The sequence below is a fragment of the Colletotrichum aenigma genome (genome assembly GCF_013390185.1).
Source record: "Colletotrichum aenigma strain Cg56 chromosome Unknown KSG_Cg56_contig08, whole genome shotgun sequence".
Taxonomy (NCBI): domain Eukaryota; kingdom Fungi; phylum Ascomycota; class Sordariomycetes; order Glomerellales; family Glomerellaceae; genus Colletotrichum; species Colletotrichum aenigma.
The window spans coordinates 1957422-1972145 of record NW_023500914.1 but is presented as its reverse complement, the minus strand read 5'-3'; the positions used below and the strand labels follow the sequence as shown (position 1 = coordinate 1972145).

The following is a 14724-nucleotide window of genomic DNA, read 5'->3' as shown; positions in this document are numbered from 1 at the left end:
AGCATGTTCAAGAGATACCATCACCGATTTTGGCCTGCCATTACTTTCAGCACTATGCCCAGCCACAGCTGCGCAAGCTCGAGTTACGTCGTCGGCTCCAGTTACGCCTGTGAATGTAGTATAAACAAGCTCAAGCTCATTTCGTCCACATGGGCCAGATGACGCACTTTGCTCGGGACTAGTAGCCGCTTGTTTCAGTCTGATCTTTACCTAGAGGCAGGGTTTACCTCTCGGTAGGCCGCAGATATTCGGACGAAAAAAATGGGCAGGTCGGATCGGTGTCCGAGCTCGTGAGGTGTCTCAAGCTAGAGCTAAGGATTCAACGGCCAGCCGCCAGAGCCTCCGCTTGAACAGGCGTTCTTGTTTGTTGTCGCTGTCTGTCAATATGTCATGTTGCATGTTGACATGTCGCGGTTGCCCCCTGCGAACCCATGGAAAATGGAGGCGGAGTGTTTGATGGAGCTTCATGCGGATGACGGGTGCCGACTATGGAGAAGTTGACGACATGCTGACACTATCACGACCGGGAGCCCGGCTGAGAGCTGCGGGTCGTCTCTGCAAAGATGCCGTTGTCTCTCTTTATGCAGTACGATACGGATACCATGAGAAGGAACAAGACATTGACTGCAATGAGAGAGACACCAAAGTCCTCCGAGCCCGCGATACAGAATCCTCCACCATCAGGAATGGAAGTCGTTGAAAGGTCATCATAGAAGTAGGCCCCTCCCAGAAAACGGCATACAGATCGATCGCCCAGCGGCTGTTGTCCAGTAAACCTTGGCAGCGCCGATCTGGATGTATTTATTTTGGCGGTTCATACGGCAGTAGACCGAAAAAAAAAAAAAAAAAAAAAAACACCTAGAATGGAGGGCGAGAGAGGAGGGACGAACAACTGCATCGACCGGGTGGCCGATGATCAGTTGGAGAAATCCTCCGTGCTGCATGTGCCGAACAGCCCAGGCCCTGGCCTTTTGGGGATAACACTGTGAATGAGGTGTGTGAGGCTTGGGTCTTGTGAGGGAATGGAAAGGCGTTGGTCTTGTGCTCGTGTGCTCGTGTGCCACATTCGTGCCCAGCCAAGCCACCGTTTGGTTTCTATCTCTCCATGATGTAGCATATCCAACCTAAGAGATAATGATACCACGCTGCGGTGGCATTTGGTGATGTGTGTCTAGCTCAGGGGACATCCAGCTGTGGCTGCGAATGTGATGCTTACTCAACTCTGTTTGGAGTACCTAAGTATGCCTGGGGTACACATGTGTTCTTGTCCCTCCTGCACGGCAGCATCATCCTAATCCACAGTCCGGGGATAACTTGAAGCCAAATACGGTAACAGAATGGCAGCGACAGCAAACATGTACATCAAATACCTACAGCGCGACGGGAAAGTCGATCCCTCGGAAAATGAGAGGCAGGACAAGCAGGTTTTGGGATTCCCGGTGTAGGGCTGGGCAGGGGAGGATTGATCGTCATAGTGGATGAGGGCGGGTTCACACGTAGCTCCAGTTAGCAATCTTGGCTCAGACCTCTCATACAGTGCATCATGTCTCTCTCTCTCTCTCTCTCTCTCTCTCTCTCTCTCTCTCTCTCTCTCTCTCTCTCTCTCTGCCCATAGAATATGGATGGAAGGTCGGTTTTTGGATTTGTTTGGCTCGGAGCTGGTTTGAGACGCGTGGTTTGCCCGTCATCCACAAGTTGTAACATGTTTCTCCGAGAAAAGGGCAAGTTCACCAACCTGGAAAGTTGATTGCATGGCGCCGTGGTGGGGTTTCTTGACTGGGCAAGGCGGGGGGGGGGTTCAGCGGGTGTTCCGTATCGTGCCGCGCTGGGCACTGCACAAGCACACGGCAAGCACCTCATTCTGGCGCCGTCTCGTCACATTCTGGCATCCATGCTGTTGAAGACGCGGGCACGGTGCTCAGGTTTAGCACTTTCAGTTCCAGCATTGTGATTGCCATTGCCAGTTGTGCATCTACCACCTTACGTTACATGTCTTTTCCCCCTCGCCTCCGGACCATGTTCCGCTGCAAATGCTTGGTGCAAAGAAGGCACAGCACCTCTGGGTGGCCCTCGTCGTCGTCGCAGTCCCCCGATCCCTGTCGTGCTCGCAGATGGCTGGCGGATGGATTGGCCCGAGGTGTAACCCCCCAAGCCCCCGCTATCGCTCATCCCCTCGCCGTGGGCAGTCGAGAGCGAGAATGGAAGTGGTTGAGTGTTCTGGAAGGGGAGTACGAATACCTGAGATACAAAGCGGTACAAAAGCCGCCGAGACCCATAGACTTGGGGTCCCTTCACAGGCCGCGGCGTTTCCCTGCCAAGACCCCAGAGGCAGCGCAGCACCCCCGGCGAGTGGACGAGAGGCCACCAAAGAACTGGAAACAAAACATTGCATTGTACGACTTGTACCCTCTGTCTGTCTTGTCGTGCCGCAGTAAGGTACGTTGCTGACCGCCTTAACATCACCCATCACAGTATCTATCCTCTCATCCCGTGTCCCTGTCGTTGTTTCTGTAGGACAGGCGCGTATGTGAACCAGCCAGTGCGCAGCGCCTCACCCAAACGTTATTCCTCGACAGACAATATGCCGCAAAGGCCTCACCGGGATGATGCTGCTAGCACTACTAAACAAGCGAAGCAAAGACATGACGGGATGAGGTGTTTTTGACAGCTCTCGGGGGCTTCGGGCGGCGTCGGCGTTGGTGGGGACGGGAACGACACGCTGCACCTTTGGGCGTGCTTCTTCCTTTCAGTTCAGCGACGGGCAAGACCAAGACGGCGCTGTGCTAATTAATTGCAGCTGCAGCAAGAGCACTTTCGATGGGTGGGTGGCCTGGCCTGGACTTGGGGACTGGGCTGGGCTGTGCTGAGCGCGGTCAACAAGTCGGGTCAAGTCAAGTAAGGTAAGGTACCTTACCTACAGTGGAGTGGGCCCTTCCACGGGCGACAACCCCGCGCCTGGCTGACACTTGCTTCTTCTTCTCCCCTCTCCTCTCATCATTGCTTTGCTTTGCTTTGCTTTGCTGTGCCTGTCTGCTCGTCAAGACTCAACAACCAAACCGGGCCTTTCTCCGGTTGCCATTTATTCCCGCTCTCTATTCGTGGTTTGCTACTTCAGTCTTAGTGTATTATTTAGTGAACATCCAGAATGCTGCAAGTGCGCCGCAACTCCCCACCTCACCCTCAACCTCGGAATGTCACTCATGCTCCCCCTCTGCTGCTGCTGCTGCTGCTGCTGATGGGGATTGGACTCTTTATTAACGGACCAGGCTATGTATGCATCGTACCTGTCGTTCACTCCCACATTCGCCCTTCGCTTCATCATCCTCACCAAGCCCGACCCGTTCGCTTCACCGAGTAGTTCTCTCCCCGTCTGTCATCCACCTCGTCCTCCACTTGTTCCACGCCCCCCAGAATCCAAAATGGGGCGCTGCCCATGGCTAAACTGACAGCCTCTCCATCGTCGTCAGCCAATGCTGGGCACCGGCACGTTTGCGCCAGGAACACGACGCCCCCGTGGGCCACTTGGTGCTATCCTCCACTGCCTCCAGTGCCTCCACTTCCTCGGCCTCTCCAGCCTGCATTGCTGATGCTGATGCTGATGCTGCTTCCCGTCTTGTCTCCAGTCTGCCTACCTATCGTTCTTCGTGGTGCCTGCTTCCCCTTTCTTATCCGCGGCCCCGGTTCAACCATGTCTATCGTGGCCAGCAGCTAATATATCAACGCTGCGAACTTCTTTCTCTTGTTGGCTTGCTTATTGATCTGGTCCTCCTCATCCTCTACCTCCCTATCCTGATCTAGTATAAGGGGACCGACCTTCCACGCCCGACCTGCATGCCATCCATCCTCTTCTACTTCCCCCTTCCACTGCCTCGACCCCTCACCCCTCCCTCTGCTTCTCAAAGAGGAAAACTGTACATCTGACCTGCATCGTCCTGCCCTGCCAAACCACCACAGAAACACATCCAAACCACATCAACCCAGAACCCTGCTTCCGTCCGGCCTTGCCTTCCTGTCGTTGGACTCGCCGTTTGTTCTGGTCCCTTCTCACGTGTCCCGCACCTCCTCTACACAACCACAGAAGGTCTCGTCCATCCCCAAAATCTACTCAAAGATACATACGAGGAGCCTCGAAGCTACTGCTGCGCCAAGACGCAAGCTTCCACTCCTACACCGCACACCCCTCCCCCATCCACGCACACACGCTCGCTGCGTACGGCGGTACACCACGCACCACGCACCAAGGGCACCCACCTTTCGGGCAGAGGCATCCCAGTTCCCGCCGGCTCGGACTGAAAGCTTGCAGCCATCGCTGGGCTGCTTTATCCGTGGGCGGCGTCCACTTCGTTTTCTTGTTCCATCGCTTCGTGCGTGACCGACTTCTTATTCCTCTCCCCTGACCCTCGTGTCTTAGAGAACTTGGAGCCTTGGAAGGCGTCATCTACGTCCAGAACGCTCATTTCCCAACCTTCTCTGCAACCCTCTCGCCCTCGTTATCTCTGCGCACAGCACACATAGCACACGCACACACCTCAACATACATCAGACTACCCGCCGCCGCATCTCTGCTTGACTTGCGCTTCACCGTTATTGAAGAGAGCCCGGTTCTCCCTCTGCCGCCCGATGGTCGCCATCTTCTCTTCCACCTTTCGCATTCTACCTTCGACTGGCTACACCTGAACTCGTTGAGACAACGCGCTTCCCAACTTGCACCTCATCCCACCAACCGTCGTTCGTCAAAATGGCCGCCGCCGTCGCCGAACACACACGATTCTTCCCCACGCGCACCGACGCGCTGAGTTCTGAGGACTTTGAAACAGCCTCGATCCGTTCCGCCGCACCGTCTTACTGTAAGTAGAACATCCTCACGAGGTCGAGAGCGGGACGCCGGGAGCCTCTGCACTGGCCACGGCCCCGGCGGCGCCTGACATGCCCGCCTGAGCCTCACCTCGACGACACCTGCCTTCCCACCATGGGAAATCCGCCAGACCAAAATACTAACAGTGAGAAAAGTCTCAGACGCGCCTTCATACCACTCCACTGCACCCAACCCAGAGCCGATACCCGCATATTCGCCCCCGGCAAACAACGCCGCCGCAAACCCGAACGGCCCCACCCAATACCCGACTTCCCTGCTACCCGCCGCCCCGGCCCCGACCCGCTCTGGCACCACAACCCCCCAGCCCCGCTCCGGCCTGCCCCCGATCCCGCCCGCGTCGGCCGTCGTTCCCCAGCTCAACAACTTCCGCATACCGACATGGTCCACCGTGCACTCCAACCCGACCCTCAACAACGTCGCCCGCAGGCGCATGAACCAGGGCGGAGCTGACCCTGTCGCACACTTGCGGCGCTTCATGTCAGAGCGCATGGCGGAGGAAGAGGCAGCGCAGCGCGCGAGGGACTTTCGCCCGCTCGAGGACCCGTATCTGGTCGGCGAGGAGGCGGCGTCGCGGGCTAGGAGGGAGAGGCTCGCGAGGGAGTCTGGAGACGATATCCTGTGGGACGAGGACCGTCGTTGGAACAGGTTTCTTGGTAAGTCCCTTGCGCATTCTACAGAAGAAGCCGAGAGAGAGAGAGAGAGAGAGAAAGGGAAATGGACTGACTCAATTTACACAGCGCAAATGCAAACTTGGGAAGACCGCGACCGCAGCCCCTGGAGAAATGTGCGTCAGAACGAACCGGTCAACCAGCGCAAGAAGCTGAGCAGGCGCCTCGCGGGACGTCTTTGGTAGACCCAACCGCGAGATGATGAAGTATGTCTCTCTTTTGTTTGATGCCGCATGTGGATATGACTTTCTTTCCGAAGCAAAAAATGAGAGTCCGTCATGCATTGGGACAGGAGTATTTTTGCTGGGCATTTCTTGCACATTTTTCTCTCTTTCAGTTCATCCATCGGCGTTCTTTAGATAGAGCATTCGAGAGAAGCCGATGATTCCTCCCCTGGGATTGGGGAGACGATTTCACGCCCTTTTTTGAGGCTTTTTGGGAACATAGGAGGGACCATGGGTTATGCCGGGACAGGAACATTTTCTCTTTCAACAAGGTGCATCGCTTGGGTTAGATGCATCAGAGAGTGAGCCCCCTCCTCACGGATAGCCCGTGTGGCTCGGTTCGTTTCGTCGTTCGTGTAGGGAACGCTGGACCTACTAGGGTTTTGTTTTGGGATATGGGAATTTGGATCAAATTGAACAAACTTGGATGATATGTTCTGATGACTCTGAGGTCTCTTGCTGTGTGGAGTTTGTGTGATGATGCCTGTGGTTTCCGAATCGCGACGGTGACATCGTTGGCACGGATTTTGTTGGTTGAAGTGATGTTTAACGGTTAGGCCGAATATCACCTCCCGCCGGGTAGTAGTATTTAAGCACCTTCACCGAGCTTTCTCACAATCTTGGCATACAATGGCGTCGTGAGTATGGATGGTGAGTGAAACGCCGGGCTCACTTCGTCCCCTTGGCCCGAGCAAGACCTACCGTCAGCATCACGGCTGTATGCTGGCCGGTCATTGTCGCCCTCGGCTTCGCATAGATGTGGTTCGAGTGGTGCCCGAGTAGTCGCCGAATAACTTACAGACAGAAGCGCTGGTCGATGGCGAGGGTGTTCCGGCATTTCACCGAGCCCTCGAGCCAGGATACGATATGCGACTCCTCGAGACAGGCGTCTGCCATGGGGTCACTGGCTTTCTTACTCTCGACATTCGCCGGTGCCAGACTTCAATGATTGCAGACGCCGCTTGCCATACACATCTTTTGTTTTGCGTGACCTATTCGACGAGCTGGGAGGTGAAGTTATATACTCGCCGAAAGCCCTCTTTCCAGACAGGCTATGCGTGAACGATGTCGGTCAGTCTGGGGGCATACCAGGCAATGTTCCAAGATGAGATGTAGGGGCTTCATGTCATTAAATATGCCCTCTAGTCTATATCCAAACGTGAGAACACAGCCAAGAATGATATCGATTGGTGGTTGTTTGTTGCACCCATGCTTGAGCAGAACTGTTCTGCGACTATGGGTCCTTTTCTCGACCGCCCATTCTGGATCGAACTTTCGACGGACACGTCCGCCGCCCGTCAACTCTGGACGTTTATTCTCACTGAATAAATAACGGCAAAGAAGGCTGTCTGACCTAGGGGTTTCCGCGAGAGCACTTTCGTCCGAGGACTCATTGCTTCGCCATGGGACTCTTGCTTCGTTTCAAAGATGCCTTTGCTGGTCTTCCCATTCTTGAGTGATGTATCGAAATGGCGGTTTCTAGGGTTTAAATACTTCTCTGAGATGATCTACTGGCGATTAAATCAAACATATCCTAGTCTCTGAAGGTCTGGTCTGGCAGTTGGGCGTCAAGTTTGTTTACGGCCTCCGGCATCCACGGCCTCAAAAACTTCGGTAGGGCCTATGGTAGAGGCGTTGCTGGTGTAGAGCTACTGATCGTTTTGATCCAAGGGGGCCACATAAGCTATGACGCAGGTCCTGTTCTCACATGTGTGATTATTTCCTTCTATATAATCACAGGCGGGATTGTTTGAACAATGCTGCAAGGAGATCTTTGCCTCCGCAACAAGGTCCGTTTCTAATGCAGCTGCTTCACTTGCCAAGCCGCCTTAGGCTATGGAAGCACCCTCAACAGTTCTTCAAAGCTGCCGACGAACCATGTGTCTTGTCTCTCATCATTCTGTGTGTAGAGCCAGCTGAATACTCTGGAGTTTCGCTTTGTTGTGAGGACTTTCTAACCTAGGTAAGTTGAGCATTCACTCTGGATTTGAACTTGATATGCGTCGTCAGTCAAAACATCAACATCCACAATTAAAACGAAATTGTCTGTCGTTGTTCTCCGGCGCTTCAAGCACATATCCGGGAGTTTTATTTAATTTATAGACGCATTGGGATCCTGCCTACAAAACGATGGCCCCTGTTCTTCGTCTAGGTACCCGAAAAGTTCGCAGATCCCTCGCCTTCAAGGGCTCGACCGTCGAATAACAGGACGTCATTTCCGATACATAAAGACTTGGCAAGCAGGATCGTACCTAGGTTTCTCTGAAATACTTTGCGTAGTCGACGAGATCTACTCTTCCATTACGTCCTCATCTCCGACGTAGTATGTCTGGTCTCAAGCCCATCTCACGTACTCACATGAACCAGAGGAATTTCCTACCTCCCTTTTCGTCTAGGTATTCTCTATGTATCAATATGGCTGGCCTTGACTGTGCTCTTTATTTTCACTGCAAGGCGAATGGAGACATAGCCACGGTCTGGTAACCCATTTGATGTATTAATCTCAAATACCCTGAGTTCAAGCAAGGCTGGTTGTGGTCCAGAAGGAGAGCCCTCGAAGATCCATCACAGATCAGCTTAAATACGCGATGCTCAGCTCCAGACCATGTGGATGAATTTAAGAAGTACCTATCGTGAATATTGACTTACCATCTATCCCCAGTCAGCGTCAGTTGAGTGCTTGTTTGGGAGCATCCAATCAGGGCTTCGCCAAGAAAATTTGGCTCAATCAGTAAGTCTCATCTGCTTCATCTACTTGGCACTACAAAAGGTCCATGTAACCAAGGGTTCCTTTCCACAGAAACTATCAAACCAGTGCACTGGCAGTACGAGCTCCGAAGTTGGAAGCGGGGTGTCGGGACATGCATTGCTTGTTCCACACCTCTTATAAGTAATGGCTACAGTCTCATCACACACAAAGAGATGTGACCTCTACCCATTCTGCTTACTTACCTCGACAGGTTCGATTTAACTTGCGTCGCACGCGAACTTTCAATCGAAAACTGAGAACAACGATTCTTGCACCGGACAACTATGACGGGAGAAGCATAACTACGCTCAGAATCGGACATGGAACCACGTTCACTACCGAAGGCTTCAATCCATGAGAAGCCACAGCAGAGTCAAGCAGAAATGGCGGCAGAGATAACCATGACCGCAACAAACATGGGCATCTCAAGTTCCAAGAAAGCTGAGAATGCACATGGCGACGCCCAAAGGGAGATCCAGGGGACAGCGGCTCCCGACACCGGCCCGGAGTCACCAGAAGCCAATGCCAATCCTGCCGTCAATGGCGACTTCGGCAAGGAAGACCACGAGTACATCAGCGGATACAGGCTGTACGCTGCCCTCTTCGGCATTATGTCTGTCTTCTTTCTCGTCCTCTTGGATTTCAGCATCACTGCGACGGTGAGTACGGGTAGAACACAGTGTCGTGTCACAATCGGCTTTAACAATGTTTGACTGATAACGGGCATCATTGTGCGATACTGGTCAGACAGCTGACTATGATGCCTCCCCCGAACCGAGGCTATCCCGTACATTACGAGTGATTTCCACCGGTTGCAAGAGTACGTTTAACCCCCTACCGATTCCTAATCTTTTGAAATTGTACAACCACAATGGCGCAAATGCTAACATTAGGACTCAACAGTATCGGATGGTACGGAAGTGCCTATGTGCTTTCAAGGTAACTACAATCCCTTTCACCGAAGACAACAATGCGAAAGAGAACTCAACTTGAACTGTATGTAATCTAACAAATCCGGCCACCAGTGCGGCTTTGCAACCCTTTACCGGAAAACTCTACACCTACCTCAATGTGAAGCACACGTTTCTCTTTTTCGTCTTCATTTTTGAGATCGGCTCTTTGCTTTGCGCTGTCTCGACGTCGTCCATGTTCTTCATCCTCGGCCGTACCATCGCCGGGCTGGGAAGCTCCGCGTTGGAAAACGGTGCCCTGAACCTCGTCGCCGGAGCAGTGCCCCTGCACAAACGTCCTTGTAAGTTGCCGACAGTATAGGTGAGTGTCCAAAATATCGGAACTAACCTTCACTTCCTACTTTTAGTTTACAACGGCATAGTCTTTGCAGGTCAGTAGAGACGACCGAGTTTAACGGGAGGTGAGCTGACAACAGACTCAAGTCTGTCAAACAGGCATAGTCCTCGGGCCTCTCATCGGTGGTGCCTTGACGCAATACGCGAGCTGGCGATGGTGTAAGCAGTTGCAATCACCCCGGTGATTTTTGCGCAACTCTCAACTTGATAACTGACAAACTGTAGGCTTCTACATCAACCTTCCCATCGGCGTGGTCTCCAGCCTCTTCCTCTTCTTTACCCACGTCCCGGAAGAGACGCTCAAGCCACCCTTCTCGCTTGCCCTCCCACGCCGCATCATCCCAGAACTCGACCTCACAGGGTTTGCACTCTTTGCTCCGACGACCGTCATGTTCCTCATCGCGCTGCACTGGGGATCGACCGAACATGGGTGGAGCTCGCCCGTCGTCATCGGCTTGTTCGCTGCTTCTGGTGCTACGTTGGTCATGTTCTCCTTCTGGGAGTGGCATGTGGGCGAGAGGTCACTTATCCCCTTTCACCTCATCAAGAGGAGACGGGTATGGGCCAGCGCGATGCAGAGCACCACCCTATTCTCCTTAAACTATGTCGGAGTCAACCACGTCCCCATCTACTTCCAGGCCGTGAAGGAACGTGTCGGCCCCTCGCTGAGCGGTGTCTACATGCTGCCCTCGATTCTGACGCAATTACTGTCTCTGGTTATTTCTGGTGCCCTTGGTAAGTTGAACCCGCCTGCTTCTTGAATTTTAGAGTGACGAAGGACGGAAAGGGTAGACTTTTGCTGACTTTTGACCTTCATTAGTAACAAGAATTGGTTACTACCTCCCGTTCAGCGTTCTTTCAGGAGCGACGACTACGATTGCATGCGGTTTGATATCGACCTGGGATCCGAATACATTGACGGCAGCTTGGATCGGACACCAAATTCTGTTCGGCCTACGCGGCTTGGGACTACAAATGGTGCGTCTTTCCCCCTTTGATCAATTGTCCATCCCGAAGTGATATTGCACCGGCCTCATCGACTTCTACTGATGGGGGAAAATCAACTTGTTGCATAGTCTGTGATCTCAGTACAAAACGCCGTCACGCCAGCCCAGAGCCCGAGCGCGATAGCCTTCTTGCTGTTCGTCGAGAATCTGGCATCGGCCATCTTCACAGTTGTGGGCAATGTAATATTTACACAGACTCTTACACGGCAAGTCTCCATCTTGGCACCTTCAGTAAGTCCCGAGGCAGCGCTCGCGGTGGGTGGAAGCGCGGAAGCCGTGCGAGGCTTGCTGCCCCCTGGCAGTCCGGAGCTCCACGGACTGCTGCTCGCATTCTCGGACAGCATCAACGCCGTCTTCTATTTTTTGGTGGCGCTCGGTGCGGTGTCGTTTGCCGCTTCTTGGGGTATGGGCTGGGTGAATGTGCGGAAGAAGGCGACGGAGCAGAACGGTACGGAAGGGGTAGTTGAGGGCGCCCGCGGTTCCGACGGCATCGAGAGAGGGCCAGAATCGAAACGGGCATGACCGTGACTAGTTGCAGGAGACACGATTCATATCAACAGCACTATACGATTGCTGGTAAATCGTATCCCGCGTCCCCTATCACCAATAGCATTAAGTAGGGCAAATACCAAGGAGGTTTCTCCAGATATACAAAGCGCACAATATTTGGCTTACACGTATCCAAAGAGACTCATGTCTTGAGTCGATCTTGATGTTTGAAATGTATTTAAGCAGCAGTCGAAACTGTTCGATGATGCTTAAATAGAATCTCGTGGCCGAGGAGACATGCTAATTTGGATGACCGGAACGTGAGCAGGATGCTGTCACCTCGCTCTGCGATCGGCGAAGGGTGTTGCATGCTTTTGTCAGGATTGATCGATATTCGCCGACTGCTTCGGAGACGAATAAGTGAAGGACTTGGCATGTAGACGCAGGATAGAGGCGAAGAGGCAACCCTCTTTATGTCTCATGGTTTGCCTGAACTAGCCTCCTGGTAGCGGAGTACGTATGAAGGTGATTACTGTAAGAAGAGACGCAATACTTCAACTTACCATTGTTCTGTAGAGTCTCTCTCAGTCGCAGTATGGTACTTTATATGTCGATCTTCTGGTTTGACGACCCTGATGTAGAAATATTCTTATTGGGACTTGTGGGTGAGCCGTTAGGTATACCACAGCTGGCAGTAAGATGCCCGGGCGATGTGAAAGTCTCTACGAACAATAAGTTCAGCAGTCTTGTTAGTTCATAATCCTGTGAAACGAATCGAGAAAGTAGCAAGTGACAAAATTCCTGCCGCTTATGGACAGAGAAATCCGGATTCTACCAAGCACCTCTAGCTGTACTTCATCACTATCAGTCCTCACCATTCGTCCCCTGTGTAAGTACGAATACGCTCACAGCTGAGTAACTACATACCGCTCGTCACCAATTCGTTCATAGTAAGGAGGAATTACCCATCAGACATAGAAAAGTCCAGGACGCAATGTACAAGAAGGTGACCGCGATGTCATTTATGCTTGGGTTGAAGATTTAGGGGTTTAAAGCGCACTCTATAAGCTCAAAAATGTTTCACTGGAAATAGCTGAGATGCAAGTTGTATATATCTTTCATCGCCATTATTATCCATCTACTCCTGCCGCAATCACCGTTGCTGTTCACCCTAGGTATGAAGAAGGATGGGCTTGAGTCAGTTCCAAGCCAGCTTTTATATCTTATTTGAGCAAAGCCGTATTGACGATCGTGAACATACCTTCGTATCTCTTCGTTCATTACGCTGCATATACCCAGACGGAAACTACGGAACAGAGGTCCAGATACAAGTCGCTCCAGAACCTGATAGGTTACGCCAAAAGCTCGCTCGCAGCGCTGGCCAACTATGTCTGACGTAGTAAAGAAGCTGAAGATCATGCCGAATGATGCTATTGGTCTGTCTGCTCTAAATTCTCAGCGGCTAGTTCTCTAATACTTATAGCAGCATCCCAAACACTCAGTTCCAGTCTGCCGCGCCGCGGAGAAACGCAGAGCCCAGACACCAGGCCATCACGCTTGCCATAATGCTCTGGGCCTATAAACATGTTGACATCTACTCCGAAACTGAAATTCTTTTCCTTCAAGGAAGCGATGGCGACGCTCTTCCACGGAATTCGCTCACCGACACATCTCCAACCTAAGACGGAAACCTATTGATAACTCGATCAACTGCAAAACCTACCTATGGAAATCTATGGTATATTTTCGTGTCCTTCGTTTATCATAGTGCTACACTCAGACTACACTAGAGTTAGAGATGATGGATGGTATTGGGAACAACCCCTTCGTTGACTACGAAGATGTTCACATTTGAAACCTTAATGTTGTCTTACGAAACTAAATCTGTATGAGATGAAGTCGTCTACCCCAGACAAGCATTTCGAACTACAGAAGGACAGATTTTCGGGTCTCTTCAAAACTTTGTTCCCGGAGAGAATCGAAGCTTATATAGACCTGAGAGTTGCAAGACCTTACTGAGAGAATGATGCCACGCCAGCTAATGCGACAGTCAATCGCCTTACGCGTGGTTTCATAGGTCGGTCGTCTTTTGCCGGGGACTCAAACATCTCGGGAGAATCATTTATACAAAAACTTCAGGGTCTTTCAGATGCGTATGAGGGGAACCGCCAATGCTTTTTGGATGATTGATTTTTACTTTACCATAAGCGACTTCGCCAGTACTCAGTGGACATGCTTCTTTTGAGATTTATCGCCGAACGACACATGAGCGCCCTCGTTTGGGACAACCAGGGCTTATTCAACACCGACTAACCCCAGAAGAACCAAGAACAGCGACATGGGAGGGTATTGCCAGAGACCAATGCTCAACCGCTAAACAACTAATTCACCCTTACCTGATGACGAACTCGTCAAGCAATTAGGTCTGTCGTTGACTCATATTTGTGTCTGCTAAGCACGATTGAGCACTTTCACATGTTACATATACAGGACGCCCTTTAGCCCGGCCTAGCAGCTGGCTTCCTGCCACGAAAATGGATACAATATTATTCTTCTGATGTAATTTGTGTCCATGCATGGAGCTAAGCACGCGGAAATGTACCTCACCCGACTCTGAATGAAAGATCGCAATGTGCCATGAAATGGCGCACTCAACAACATACTCTGATGTCTACACGTTTAGGACGGCCGAGGCGCTTGGACAAACTGTTGAAAACCGCACGGTTTCTCCTTGCTAAGCTGTTCCCTCCGATTCACTGGCAAGAGTACTCACTCGATCCCATCATGTAAAGTCTTCCCACAGCAACAGATCAAGAGTCCGGACCTCAAGCTATCTCACGCCTGGCCGCGGGAGACGCTGACCAGGAAGCGATGACCGTAGACCCAATATACACGAAATCGAACTTTGCAAGTTCCTACGGCGTTGGGAGGGATGCCTACCTTTTGGTTCCGACTGTATCTTACCATGACCTTAAAGTCCGAGAGCCTTTGCGGAGTATGTCAAGCAGGTCGGCATCTTGAAAAATACCACCTCCATCTTCTGCAGCCACACGCAACATCCTCATGATTCTACGTTTTCTTACGTGAGATATGCTTTGTGGTTTCATATAGTAATAATCTTTCTGGATAGTACGAGATTGACGTCCACCATGCCGAGCTCCTGGTCATCGCGAGATGATGGTGCTACAAGCCCGACGCTCCTCAAACTTCCAGCTCGCATGACGGCATATACAGTGGCTAGCGAACAACCGTTTACGTGGGAAAATTATTTGCTGCAAGGCAAAAAATATCTAAGCATGGAGTTGCCGCGCTTGCATACGCGAGAGCTCTTACGAGGTTGCCGCGTGGGCACCGAACAGTATTCGATTAGCTAGAGGGTGGACGCCGTATGGCCAGCCCGGTCT

The 14724-nt window shown here is 51.9% G+C and overlaps 2 protein-coding genes across 2 annotated transcripts; both read left to right on the top strand.

Annotated features, from left to right (window-relative positions):
* Window positions 1-4738: 4738 nt before the first annotated feature.
* CGCA056_v012059 (uncharacterized protein) lies at window positions 4739-5729 on the top strand (the record flags this gene model as incomplete). Its single annotated transcript, XM_037327303.1, has 3 exons — window positions 4739-4847; window positions 5011-5529; window positions 5614-5729. 3 exons carry the CDS (start codon window positions 4739-4741, stop codon window positions 5727-5729), a joined length of 744 nt encoding a protein of 247 aa, XP_037174367.1.
* Window positions 5730-8900: 3171 nt separating this feature from the next.
* Window positions 8901-11353, top strand: mokI (Efflux pump mokI; the record flags this gene model as incomplete). Its single annotated transcript, XM_037327302.1, has 9 exons — window positions 8901-9176; window positions 9297-9337; window positions 9421-9456; window positions 9543-9769; window positions 9836-9859; window positions 9924-9983; window positions 10050-10559; window positions 10645-10802; window positions 10901-11353. The coding sequence occupies 9 exons, from the start codon at window positions 8901-8903 to the stop codon at window positions 11351-11353; spliced, it is 1785 nt and encodes a 594-aa protein (XP_037174368.1).
* Window positions 11354-14724: the final 3371 nt, after the last annotated feature.